We start from the raw sequence: 11,198 nt of genomic DNA on the forward strand, positions 1-11,198 counted from the left end.
GGGAAATCATCGTCCACTACACGAAGAACTCAAAAAAGTAAAATATTATCTTTTTAATATTAATTTATTTTATCTGAAAAATTCTAAATCTACGATTATAAGAGGCTGGAAAAGGAAATAGCGTTAAGGGGATGCGTTTTCTTTCAATTGCCGACCTTCCGCTTTCTATATATTAGCTGTAACCCTTCCAATCAAATCGTCGTCATTTGTCAATTTCCAAAAAATGAAACGGTGCTTCGGTTGGTGCTCCACCGGCGCCGGCGCCGGCGCCAGCGGCGGCAGAGAAGGAGAAGGAGGAGGTGGAGGTGTGGAAAGCAGAGATGGGCTTCTTTGGCATACGGACCTCAAGCCGCACTCCTCCGGCGACTTCTCCATTGCCGTCGTCCAGGCCAACGACTCGCTCGAGGACCAGGGACAGGTGCTTGCCTCATCCTCCGCCACCTACTTCGGAATCTTCGACGGGCACGGCGGCCCGGAGGCCTCTCGCTTCGTCAACGCCCGCCTCTTCGCCCACCTCCATGGTATCGACGCTTTGGTTCTTCTCTTCAATGGTTCGATCATGCTTCTTTTTTTTTTCCAGTAGGATTCATCACGAAGTTCTTCGCAGAGTTCGAGTCGGAGCAAGGAGGCCTCTCCGTGGAGGCGATACGCAAGGCGTTCACCGCCACCGAGGAAGAGTTCCTGCAACTGGTGAAGAAGTCGTGGCGTTCCCGCCCCAAGATCGCGTCCGCCGGGTCGTGCTGCCTCGTCGGAGCCATCGCCGACAACGTGCTCTACGTGGCGAACCTGGGCGACTCGAGGGCGGTGCTCGGCCGGCGGGGAGCCGACGGAGGGGCGGTGGTGGCGGAGCGTCTGTCCAGGGACCACAATGTCGCGGAGGAGGAGGTGAGGAGGGAGATGGCGGAGCTCCACCCCGACGACTCCCGCATCGTCACCTACAACCGCGGCGCCTGGCGAATCAAAGGAATCATCCAGGTCACAAACACTCACCGATCTCTCTCACTTCGATAGATCCCACGCTCTCGGTCTGACAAACACGCGCCGTGTTTTCAGGTGTCGAGATCCATCGGCGACGTGTACCTGAAGAAGCCGGAACTCTCCGGCCCGGTCCCCTTGACGCGGCCCGTGGTGACGGCGGAGCCTTCGATCAGGATGCGCGACCTCAAGCAGAACGACCTCTTCCTGATATTCGCATCGGACGGCCTCTGGGAACATCTGAGCGACGAAGCTGCCGTGGATATCGTCTCCAACAACCCCCGATCGGTTTGTTCTTGCTCTCTCCGTTCAATTTCCAGTTCTTGATTCGCGATGGGTTTAACTGAGACGCCCCTCGTGGTTACGGCGCAGGGGATAGCGAAGAGACTTGTACAAGCTGCCGTCGCCGAAGCAGCGAAGAAAAGGGAGATGAGATACGACGACATCAAACACGTCGAGAAGGGGATCAGACGGCTGGTCCATGACGACATAACGGTCATAGTCATCTACCTCGACCATGGCGACGGCGACGGCGACGGTGGAAGAAGGTTCCAAGTTCGAGGGAGGCAATGTCTACTGCACTAATGCACCAGTGGACGTCTTCTCGCTCCATGCCGCATGATTCAGACAACGTAGCGTGTTTGTATTTGAACTCATGTTTATGCTATCAAATAAGAAAAAACAGGGATGAAGAATAAATTTTAAAAAATTTTATCTTTGCAAAAATAAGTTTAACATGCTTAGAATTATAATTCCTAAATCATAATTTTGAAATGCTATTGTTGGGTAAATGTTGAATGCAAGTCGATTGGCTAAGCAGGCCACGAATTAAACGATCATCATTTTAATATCTATTTATCATAATATTTTACAAGCTAAATGTAAAAAATTATTTAATTTCATGAATAGAACTAAGGACACTTGTCTATAAGCCAATATGATAAGCAATCTGGTTACAGAACATCAAACAAGCAGTTTGAAGAAAGCAAAACTACATGTTAAAAGTGACCAAGACAGTGCTTTGAACTTGCAATCTACTGAGAGTGCTTTGATGAAACTGGCACTGATGTTTCATCTCTGATTCCCTCATTACCATTTTCGAGTCCTTGGAAACTCACTTTGGAGGATCGATATTTACAACCAAATGCAGTACCGAAGCCCCAACCAAGACCAAATCCAACTCCACAGCCTCCCCCTTCACATTCAAACTTCTGGATTAGCTTGAAGCATCGCAAAACTAAATGAAATACCAAGTGAGTGACACTAACCAATTCCCATTCCAAAGGTATTCAGGGGCATCCCTGAAGATGATTCAAAATAAGAAAAAAGTCAGCAATATATGAACCACAGGTTAAGAATTGTATAAAACTACAAGAAAAATTATGATTAGATAAAAGGATACTTGTGAACTTCAAAGGACATGGAACGTAAGTTATCGTAATAACTAAGCAACAATTTCATAAGTGGGAGTGTTTGATGAAGAAAATTTTAAAGAGATTTGTCTTAAGATGCTTATCAAACCTATCGGACTGCATATAGCCATACAGAATAATTTTGTCCCAACTGCTAATAAACTATCCAAGTGCAAACTTTGAAATGTATGATCAGGAGATCCAGAAACTAATGAACCTTTTTGATTTTTAATGACCATTGTTCATCAAATACCAGAAGACGATAAATAATCAACAGAAAGCTTAAAGTCTAGTCTTCATCAAACTTTGAAATGTATGATCAGGAAATCCTAATGAACCTTTTTGATTTTTAATGACTATTCATAAAATACCAGAAGACGATAAATAATCAACAGAAAGCTTAAAGTCTAGTCTTCATCTTATTTGGTGCACATGTTAAACCAGATAGTTCTAACTTCAGTAATCATTACCTTCAATATTTCTAGTCTCCATCATCAACCTTTGCGGCACTAGTTTCCTAGAAGTATGAACCATGATTTCTTTACCCTTTTCTTTCATTAAAAATGGCTATATTTTTCTAGCAAGGAAATGCTCAAGATATCATTCATAACATGTATGATCCATGTATGCATATAAATGCAAACCAGAGAAATGATGAACTGTGGGGGTGGTTTGTTGCATCTACAATCATATGAGCTTATGCCTTCCGATTGAAAGTTATGTGAGAGAGGCAAAAATATAGGTGTTACAGTCACAGGATGATTAGCCACAAGCATTTGGATAGTTGCAAGTTCATGTGATTGAGAATTTTCTATGTAACAAGTGTTCACTAGGAGAACTCCAATCTTATAAAGAGAGACAGGTGAACTTGTTATGACTATTTCTGTCTTCTTCTTTGCTCGTGCACATGTAAGTAATGTATCAATGAGAATGGATAAGTTTCTAAATGCTCACCAACTCCATATGAACCCTCACCACTCCACTAATAATTTCTCCTAATAACTCCTTAAACGTACTAACATGACAATAAACTACTGTCCTAATAACATAATACATAAAACCATAATATAATAAAACCCTTTGAAAATAACAAGCTTTGGGATCTTATGCATTATAAAAGTTCCTACTAAAGCACTGTTGCTATCCGTTCTTTCTCTTCCTTAGTTCTAATGCATCCATTTATTTTCTTAGACTTCAGCTAAGGCAAGTGGGCAACACGAGCTCCCTAATTTGTTGAAAATTGATATATTTTATTTAGGGTCACATTCCTGCAGATACAACCTCTCTATCCATATTACTTTGCACATCAATTAAGAATCTCTATAGTAGTAACGCTAACAAAGGAAAAGCTCCTTGTTGCCCCTATCCATTGATCAATTACTCTATAGCTGCACATCAAAATGAAATCAGCTAAGGCTAGCAAAGGAACCTCCTTTCCACCCTTGCCTTGTTACATATGTCATTTCAACATTCAATCATCTCTTTTTGTTGCTGATACAGCAAACTCATAAGACTAGCATACATCTCAAACTAGATCTATCAGAACAAAATCTAGAAAAAAAGAAAGGGTATTTTTACCTCCAAAACCCCATCCAACTCCAAAACCGCATCCAATGCCGAACCCTTAGGAGGGAAAATATGAAAACGATTCAGATTTAGAGGGAAGCAGCCACGGAGCTAAACGATGGCTGAGACTACATACCAAGGCCGATGCCGACGCCGTCGAAGCTTGTGAGAACCATAGCGCCTCGCAGAGGAATCGACCTAACGCGCAGCGATTTCGCCCTGGCGTAGGGCGTAGGGCGTCGGCGTGAGATGGGGAGGTCTGGTCGGTGGTGATCATTTTCCAGGGGAGAATGAAATGCTTCACGATTCGTGCGGGTCTTTGGACGGCCATGATGACTGCGGCGTCGGGTTTGGAAGTGGGTCCAGCTTCAAACGGATCGGTCCAAATGTAGTCGAATCGTGCTAGGGTTCTCTCTCTCGATCGCCACGAAACAAGACACGAACACACTCTCTCTCTTATCTTTCTCTCACCGCCTCCGTTCAATTTCGAATCCCCTTGCGCGACCCCAACGGAGCTCCGACCATGGCGGCGGCCACAGGCTTTCTCCCCGCATTTTCCGTCGGCGATCTAGCTCCCCCTATCACGCTGCCACGCCGTTCCGTTCTCATCCCTGGAAGGTGGGCGGCCGCAGGGGCTCTCCGTGTGGCAGCGGAGGCGGGGCCGGATGAGGCAGAGAATAAGAAGAAGCAGAGGGGCATCACCAAGCCCAGGCCAGTGTCGCCACAACTCCAGGCGGTGGTTGGAGAGGTGGAGATCCCCCGGACCCAAGCGCTCAAGAAGATTTGGGCTTATATCAAGGAGAACAATCTTCAGGTCCCCCACTTTTCTCAGCCTGGAGGATTTTCTATAGAAAATTGTAGAGTTTGATTTTGATGTTTGTCTGAACTCTGTGCTTAAGGATTAGGAAATGAGGATTTTGCTTAGAACGAATAATGAGCACCGTCATCCAAGCATTATCAACAAAAATGGTGAACTGATAAGGAAAGATCATTTCTTTCACCTTTATCATATGAAACTTTATAAATAAGTTGGACCCCTAGAGTTCAGCTGATGGGAATGATTTGACCCATAGCCCTATGATCTATTACGGGGTCAGAAGTTCAATAGGAAATCTTTTAGAAAGATTGAAAATGATTAACGGATAACAAAATGCTTTCCCTTGATGCTCCAATTATTGCTTTTCCATTCAATTAGGCCATGTCGTTGGAAATATCAAGACATTCTTTGTCTGGTTGAGGAGAATTCCATCAAAAGGCTCACCGTTCACCTCACGGTGGTGTTTCTTATCATGTATCAGTTTAACTTGTTCCTGCTGTTTTTGTTGTATAGATATAGACATCGGCCAATAACCTTGGATCTGATGTTGGAAAAATATTTAAATTTGTTGACACGTTTCTATTTTTTTTTTCTACAAATCATTTGAAGATCTGTGTTTTTCAAATTCCTCCATTTCCATTGTGCATAATTTCCTTGCATCTAACTTAATAGTTTTTGTTTCATCTCTGTGCAAATGTAGTATTTCATCTAAGTGAAGGTTTCCACTCGTACATATTATCTAAATTGTTTAAATTGCACAATTCAAGCATAAGTCATTGAGAGTATTATATGTTCTCATACTTATGCAAATAGCTTGATCCTATATGTGTTTATATGGACAATTAAGGTATTTTCATAGAACATTGTTGTATCAATTACCATAACCAAATTCATTGTTGTATGTTTATATACCAATCCAAAAGAAATGTATGTCATTGGCGCACATTTTATGGAGCAATTGGCAGTATTTCTTAGATAATATAGAAATATAACAAAGAGGAATGTGGAATAATCTTTTTTGTTCTGTTATCCTCGTGCCCTTTGTTTCTTCTCTTATATACTAGGAAAATGATTGCTTTCATATCTAGTCTGGTTGGCACAACTATACTCAATGGTCATGTAAGTACAAATAATCCCTTCTTTCATAACAAAATTTGGCCTAGGCAAATATTTCTTGATATCTCTTACTTTGAACATATTACTCTGTCCTTTTAACACGTTATACAGACATCATCGGATATTAGAGAGACATTCTGAGAACCAAAGTTTTTTTTTCTTTTCCTTTTTCATTCTGAGAACCAGTGTTTTGTAGAGATTGCACTGATTTTCACTTTCAGACCATGTGTTCATTTGATTTTCACTCAGGTAATCAAATTTCTAATTCAAATAACCATTGGTGTTCCTGTTTTAGTATGTATAAATGTCGCACCACCAACAGGAGGTTTGATGACCTGCAAATGTTTAGTGAAGGTTAGAGAAATAAAAAAGACAGAATGGTTGTGAGATTTTCACTTCAGCCTTTGTATCGCTCGATTGTTCATGTCCATCTTCAATATCAAGTGTTGAACAGTCTACAAAATTTGTTTTGCAGGATCCGGATGACAAGAGGATAATAGTATGCGATGAGAAACTACAGAATATTTTCGGGAAAGATCGTGTTGGATTCTTGGAGATTTCAGGACTTCTTAATCCTCATTTTACAAAGTGATACGTCTCCAGTCCACTGCCATGTACATATACTTTGCCACAATTTTCTAAGATCAACCCATGCGTATTTACAAGCATCAACGATTGTACTTACTCGAAAATACAATTTCAATCAAGTCAGAAAAAATGAATGTTCAGTTGCCGAGCAATTTGTTTATCATTCCTGTCATAAATGGATAGTATCTAATAAGCAGTAGAAAGCCACAATCGTTCTAAAATTTTGTAAATCATACATCATTTGATAATGTCAATATTATTTCAATGTGAAGCTATTTTTCATAATCTCATCACTATTAATTATATCAACATCATTTGCCTTCAGTGTTTGCTAAAGACCAATTACATGCTGATGCCGTAGCAATCATCGAAATAGATTAGCTAAGAATTTGAGTCCGCAATACATTACACTCACAAACGAGAGAAAAATAGGAATCAATTTAAGTTGTTCAATGTTTGTTTATAGGTAATCATCAGTTACATCATCCTCAGTGTATTCGTCAAGTACAGTGCCATTTGTGTCGATCCCATCTCCATTTTTGTTTCTGAATTTTGACGACTTACCTGATGACAACTTTCCCTTCTTTGTCGAAGGCTTCCGACCCTTCTCGGCCTGCAACTCCATCCCTTTCGCCGACGGCTTTCGCTTCCTTTTCGACCCTCCTGTCCCGGCTGCATCTTCTGGAGTTGAATTGCCTATCACTGCACAAGAGCAAAACCTGTTATATCTAAACAACACTAGAAGCCACAAAAGCTTGTTTAGCCTCACGTGGCACTAGGGTTCATGAATACAATTGTTGATTCAGCAAACAAAGAAACATGGATCTTTAATCGTACCTTCGAGAGGGCTTGAAGCAGGAAGAATGGTCTGACCATTTTGTGCAGCTTCCACCGAAAACGGCGAGCTAGTGTGGTTGCTGTCCTCCAACTTCAATGAACTTCCTAGACACTTGTCTAGTTGTTCAGGAACATCGGGCAAAGGGGTTACTGGCAAGAAGACTAGTTCATCCTCGGAAGCATCTGAATCGCTGAAAGCTGAATCTTTCTCCACCGTTAAAATGTCAACCTCCTCGTCTTGATTGATATCCAACTCCTTCACCTGCAAGTACGTATTTCAGACAACCATAGTAGAAAGCCAACAACAGAATAAATACGGGGGGAGTATTTGATACCTTCTCTGATTCAGGCATGAGATCAAACTCATCCTCTCTCTCAATGTATTCTTCATTCTCCTCGAGTTCTTTGAAATCAGGTGCAAATGCACTCCAGTTCTCCATGTAGTCTTTGGCCCAGATATACACCAAACCAGCAACTGAAACAGAGACCACCAATGGGCGAAGAGGGTGCCAGGCAAGACCAATTAGGGCTTCTTTAGGACCTTCTAGGATTTTTACAAGATGTCCAGCCCTGTCCCAAATGTACAACTTGTGCTCTCCTTTGCTAGCTGAAGCACCGATGACCCATTCACCGTCACCACTAAAACATGGTGCTTTCCACTGTATCCTTGTCACAGCATCCTGAAACTCTCGTGATAAACACAAGCACTTGGTGCCAGCTTCTTTTAGCTTGTCTATCCTAGAAAAATCTGCGCCGTCAATATCAGTCATAGTCTCAAGTTCCTTTGCAGCACCTTTCTTTGGAAGAAGGTTCTCGTAGACTCTAATGACTCGATCATTGGAATTCGTAAGAAGATACTGCCCGTTTCTACTGAAAACAATATCCTTGACCACAGAATTCCCTGGAATAGGAATTACTGCATTTACCTTGATGCTTTTAGAATCAACAATTAGTATCTCCCCTTTGGAGTTCCCTAGGTATATCAAATCTCCATACTTGTTAAAAGTTGCAGCAGTTGGAGTGAAAGGTGGGGAACCATCTGAAAATTTATTTCGAGGGTGAGGAATAGCACTTCCATTCCCAGTGTCTGATACCGAAACTGGCAGAACGGTGGAGCTTCCATTGTTCAAATCGACAAGAATTGGTGCAGAAGAAAGAGGACAAGCTAAGCAGAGCGATGGAGTGCAGGAGCCTGGATGCAGACAAGCATGTAGAGTAGTCTGCTGCAAGGTTACTCTGGTGATCTTCTCACCAGTTAAGATGTTCCAAAGTGTCAATGATTTATCAGTAGCAGAAGCAAGTACGTAATGGCCTAACTTTGACCAGCAAACACTTGTAATTGGTGCTATACAAGCTTTATCACGAAGTTCCTTTGCAACCCCCCTAGTTTCAAAATCCCATATGACACAGCTCCCATCTGCACAACCAGCTGAACAAGGAAATAGAATGGAAATCTTAGATAGTCGACTATATTATGAAGATGTTAACAAGAAATCCAATAAGCACAGCCATGTTTGATATCAGAAATAAGATGCAATTTTAATAACCAATAAGGCAAACTTGTCAAACATTGAGTATTACTAGAATTAATTGTCTACAATCATTACTTCACTAAGAAAAAGAAACATTATCACAAAAATGTTTGCACCCTAACACATCCTCTGTAGCAATAGAAAATAATTGATTTCCTACAAAAATCTAGTAAAATGTGTTGGTTTGAGGCTTAAGACCCAAATTATGTTAAAAGCGTCTCACTGAATAAAGAAGGGAACCAGAAAAAGGCTTTTGTCTTTGAGTATAACTACTGTGCCCAGCATATGCATCACCTTGGAAAGTGTGAGCCATAAGACTTGGAGCACCAAGCTCTTTCTGTGTGCTAAGTTGGATACTACCAGTGCTAAATATCTCTGATTTTGTGGGAAATTCAACTCTTAAACCTTATAAAATGTTTCCAAGCGAACAATACATCAGGCAAGTTGAACTAATAAATCTACAACTTTATTGACAGAAAAATAACTGGCAACTGAAAACCAATTTAAAGAAATCGTCCAAAGTATGCTCTTTTGGAAGATATAAAGAAGATACTGAGAGGAGCCTAATAACAATCAATTTTGAAAACGGATCCAAACCACTATAGAAGTATATATAAAAGATATGATCTCAAGTAAACTGCCAATATGTTATAACAGCAGGATTGACTTTATTAGTTAAATGGAACTAAAGTTGTTATGAATTGCAAAGGAAACCATTAAAGTGATGCTAAAGGAACTGTATGTAACAAAAGTCAACCATACATCATTTCCAGCATCTGAATAGCTGAGATTACAAAAAACATAACTCTACGACTAACAAAAAAAAAACACTAAATCATGGAAGCAAATCACATTGAATGAAATGATAGAATTTTGTAGATGGTCTGCAGAAGCGGATGCACAATACAATCAGTAAGATATAAAATGCCTGAAGACAACTTGCTCAAACATTCTAGAGAAACAGCAGTCTATGTGCATGATTTACTACGATGATCATTCCTTATTCCTGAAGCAACATATTCCTGTTGTTCTAGAATAATAAACAAACTTTAAAACAACCAATCTGCCAAGGTTCAATTTCTGAGTTCCAGTTCAAGGACAAAAATTATTACACAAATTTCTAAGTACAGGTTAGTTCATAATGCAACTCAACTACAGAAAAAGGATCCTAAAGAGAGCTTGTATACACTTGAAGTGAGCAGAAGAGAACAAAGTTAATACTAAAGTGACTGTAAAGGATTTTTTTTTTTTTTACAGCCTTGTATTGGCTCTGTTTGGAGCTTCTGAAACCTATCAATACCACCTCTTTTAGCATTTACATACAAATTTACATGTCCAAAAGAGAAAAAGCAAAGCAATGAGGGCACCTGCAAGAAGAGTTCCTCGCCGATTGAAGGAGATACATTTCATGTTCCCATGCTGCAAATACTCCTCGATCACTTCCGGAAAATCCCCCTGCAACGGATCTTCACCCGACCAAAACACCCATGGGAACGAACAAAAAAAATCAGTTCTTTCCGCTTAAAAGCACAAACTAGAAGAAAAACGGCAGGAGCAAAGAACAAGAAAGAAACTTTTATCCCCAAAGAAAACCCAGATGGGGAAAACGAACAGAAACCCACCGATTATTGGGGCATTCATCGTGTTTGGCTTCCTCGGCGAGCAGAGAAACAAAATCGCTGCAGGCAGCAACGCAGGGCCGAAGGCAGAGATCCAGAAACTCCGCCAAGATTAAGTCTTTCCAGGGAGCGATGACCTCGCCGAGAAACCCTAAGGCTCCTCCGTTCGCCGGAGTCGTGGAAAAAAACCCTACCTATCTCCGCTGGCCTTCGGCTACATGTGGCGATTATTTACCAAATTCCACAAAAAAATTAATCACAAATTTAACTCCGAGTCTGTTCCTTCGCCGATCAGTGAGCGGGTCGGTTAAACCGACTAAATAGACCCAACCGATGTAATTTTTAAATTCGGTTGGGTAATTTCGAAAATTCAAATTTTTAAAAATAATTGATCCATTTGATTAATTTGATTCGGATTCAATTTTAAAATTTTTTATTTGAATAAATTAAAATAAAAAAATTATAAATTTTTAGTAAATAAATTTATAAAATTTTAATTAATTAATAAATCTTATATAATATTTTAAAATTTTAATTATTTTAATTAATTTAATTAAAAATCAAATTAATTAATATTTTATCAATTTGATTTATTTGATTTTTATTTAAAAATTTAATAGATGTGATTAATTTAAAAAATTTAATTCGATTGGATTTTACTGAAGGGGTGATCGGTTGATAAATTCGCGGATAGTGGCACCAAATCCGCACATCCTGGCGGTCCACGTGGACGTAC

General features: G+C 40.4%; 3 protein-coding genes and 1 pseudogene across 3 annotated transcripts; 2 read left to right on the forward strand and 2 right to left on the reverse strand.

Annotated features, from left to right (window-relative positions):
- Positions 1 to 177: 177 nt before the first annotated feature.
- LOC141837880 (putative protein phosphatase 2C 78) lies at positions 178 to 1,698 on the forward strand (annotated as a pseudogene).
- A 157-nt stretch (positions 1,699 to 1,855) lies between these two features.
- On the reverse strand, positions 1,856 to 4,212 carry LOC141837883 (protein TRIGALACTOSYLDIACYLGLYCEROL 5, chloroplastic). The gene is made up of 4 exons (XM_074725251.1): positions 4,090 to 4,212; positions 3,966 to 4,010; positions 2,244 to 2,276; positions 1,856 to 2,170 (listed from the first exon to the last, which is right to left on the reverse strand). The coding sequence occupies exons 1-4, from the start codon at positions 4,127 to 4,129 to the stop codon at positions 2,010 to 2,012; spliced, it is 279 nt and encodes a 92-aa protein (XP_074581352.1). The 5' UTR covers positions 4,130 to 4,212; the 3' UTR covers positions 1,856 to 2,009.
- Positions 4,213 to 4,392: 180 nt separating this feature from the next.
- On the forward strand, positions 4,393 to 6,646 carry LOC141837882 (upstream activation factor subunit UAF30-like). The gene is made up of 2 exons (XM_074725250.1): positions 4,393 to 4,767; positions 6,362 to 6,646. The coding sequence occupies exons 1-2, from the start codon at positions 4,477 to 4,479 to the stop codon at positions 6,476 to 6,478; spliced, it is 408 nt and encodes a 135-aa protein (XP_074581351.1). The 5' UTR covers positions 4,393 to 4,476; the 3' UTR covers positions 6,479 to 6,646.
- An 82-nt stretch (positions 6,647 to 6,728) lies between these two features.
- Positions 6,729 to 10,690, reverse strand: LOC141839065 (protein RBL). Its single transcript, XM_074726717.1, has 5 exons — positions 10,466 to 10,690; positions 10,211 to 10,309; positions 7,647 to 8,740; positions 7,312 to 7,573; positions 6,729 to 7,176 (listed from the first exon to the last, which is right to left on the reverse strand). Exons 1-5 carry the CDS (start codon positions 10,482 to 10,484, stop codon positions 6,935 to 6,937), a joined length of 1,716 nt encoding a protein of 571 aa, XP_074582818.1. The 5' UTR covers positions 10,485 to 10,690; the 3' UTR covers positions 6,729 to 6,934.
- Between the last annotated feature and the right edge of the window lie 508 nt (positions 10,691 to 11,198).

The sequence above is a fragment of the Curcuma longa genome, chromosome 11 (assembly GCF_044706935.1).
Source record: "Curcuma longa cultivar G26 ecotype Majalengka, Jawa Barat chromosome 11, ITB_CL_G26_1.1, whole genome shotgun sequence".
Lineage (NCBI taxonomy): Eukaryota > Viridiplantae > Streptophyta > Magnoliopsida > Zingiberales > Zingiberaceae > Curcuma > Curcuma longa.

Excerpts from the sequence above, each read along its gene's own strand:
- LOC141837883 (XM_074725251.1), bottom strand. The coding sequence starts at position 4,129 with ATGGTTCTCACAAGCTTCGACGGCGTCGGCATCGGCCTTG. Across the intron at positions 2,277-3,965 it reads AGTTGGATGGGGTTTTGGAG|GGATGCCCCTGAATACCTTT; the intron begins GTAAAAATACCC and ends AATCATCTTCAG. Across the intron at positions 2,171-2,243 it reads TACCTTTGGAATGGGAATTG|GGGGAGGCTGTGGAGTTGGA; the intron begins GTTAGTGTCACT and ends TTGAATGTGAAG.
- LOC141837882 (XM_074725250.1), top strand. The coding sequence starts at position 4,477 with ATGGCGGCGGCCACAGGCTTTCTCCCCGCATTTTCCGTCGGCGATCTA. Across the intron at positions 4,768-6,361 it reads TCAAGGAGAACAATCTTCAG|GATCCGGATGACAAGAGGAT; the intron begins GTCCCCCACTTT and ends TTTGTTTTGCAG.
- LOC141839065 (XM_074726717.1), bottom strand. Across the intron at positions 8,741-10,210 it reads GCGAGGAACTCTTCTTGCAG|CTGGTTGTGCAGATGGGAGC; the intron begins GTGCCCTCATTG and ends TTCCTTGTTCAG. Across the intron at positions 7,177-7,311 it reads TGCTTCAAGCCCTCTCGAAG|TGATAGGCAATTCAACTCCA; the intron begins GTACGATTAAAG and ends GCTCTTGTGCAG.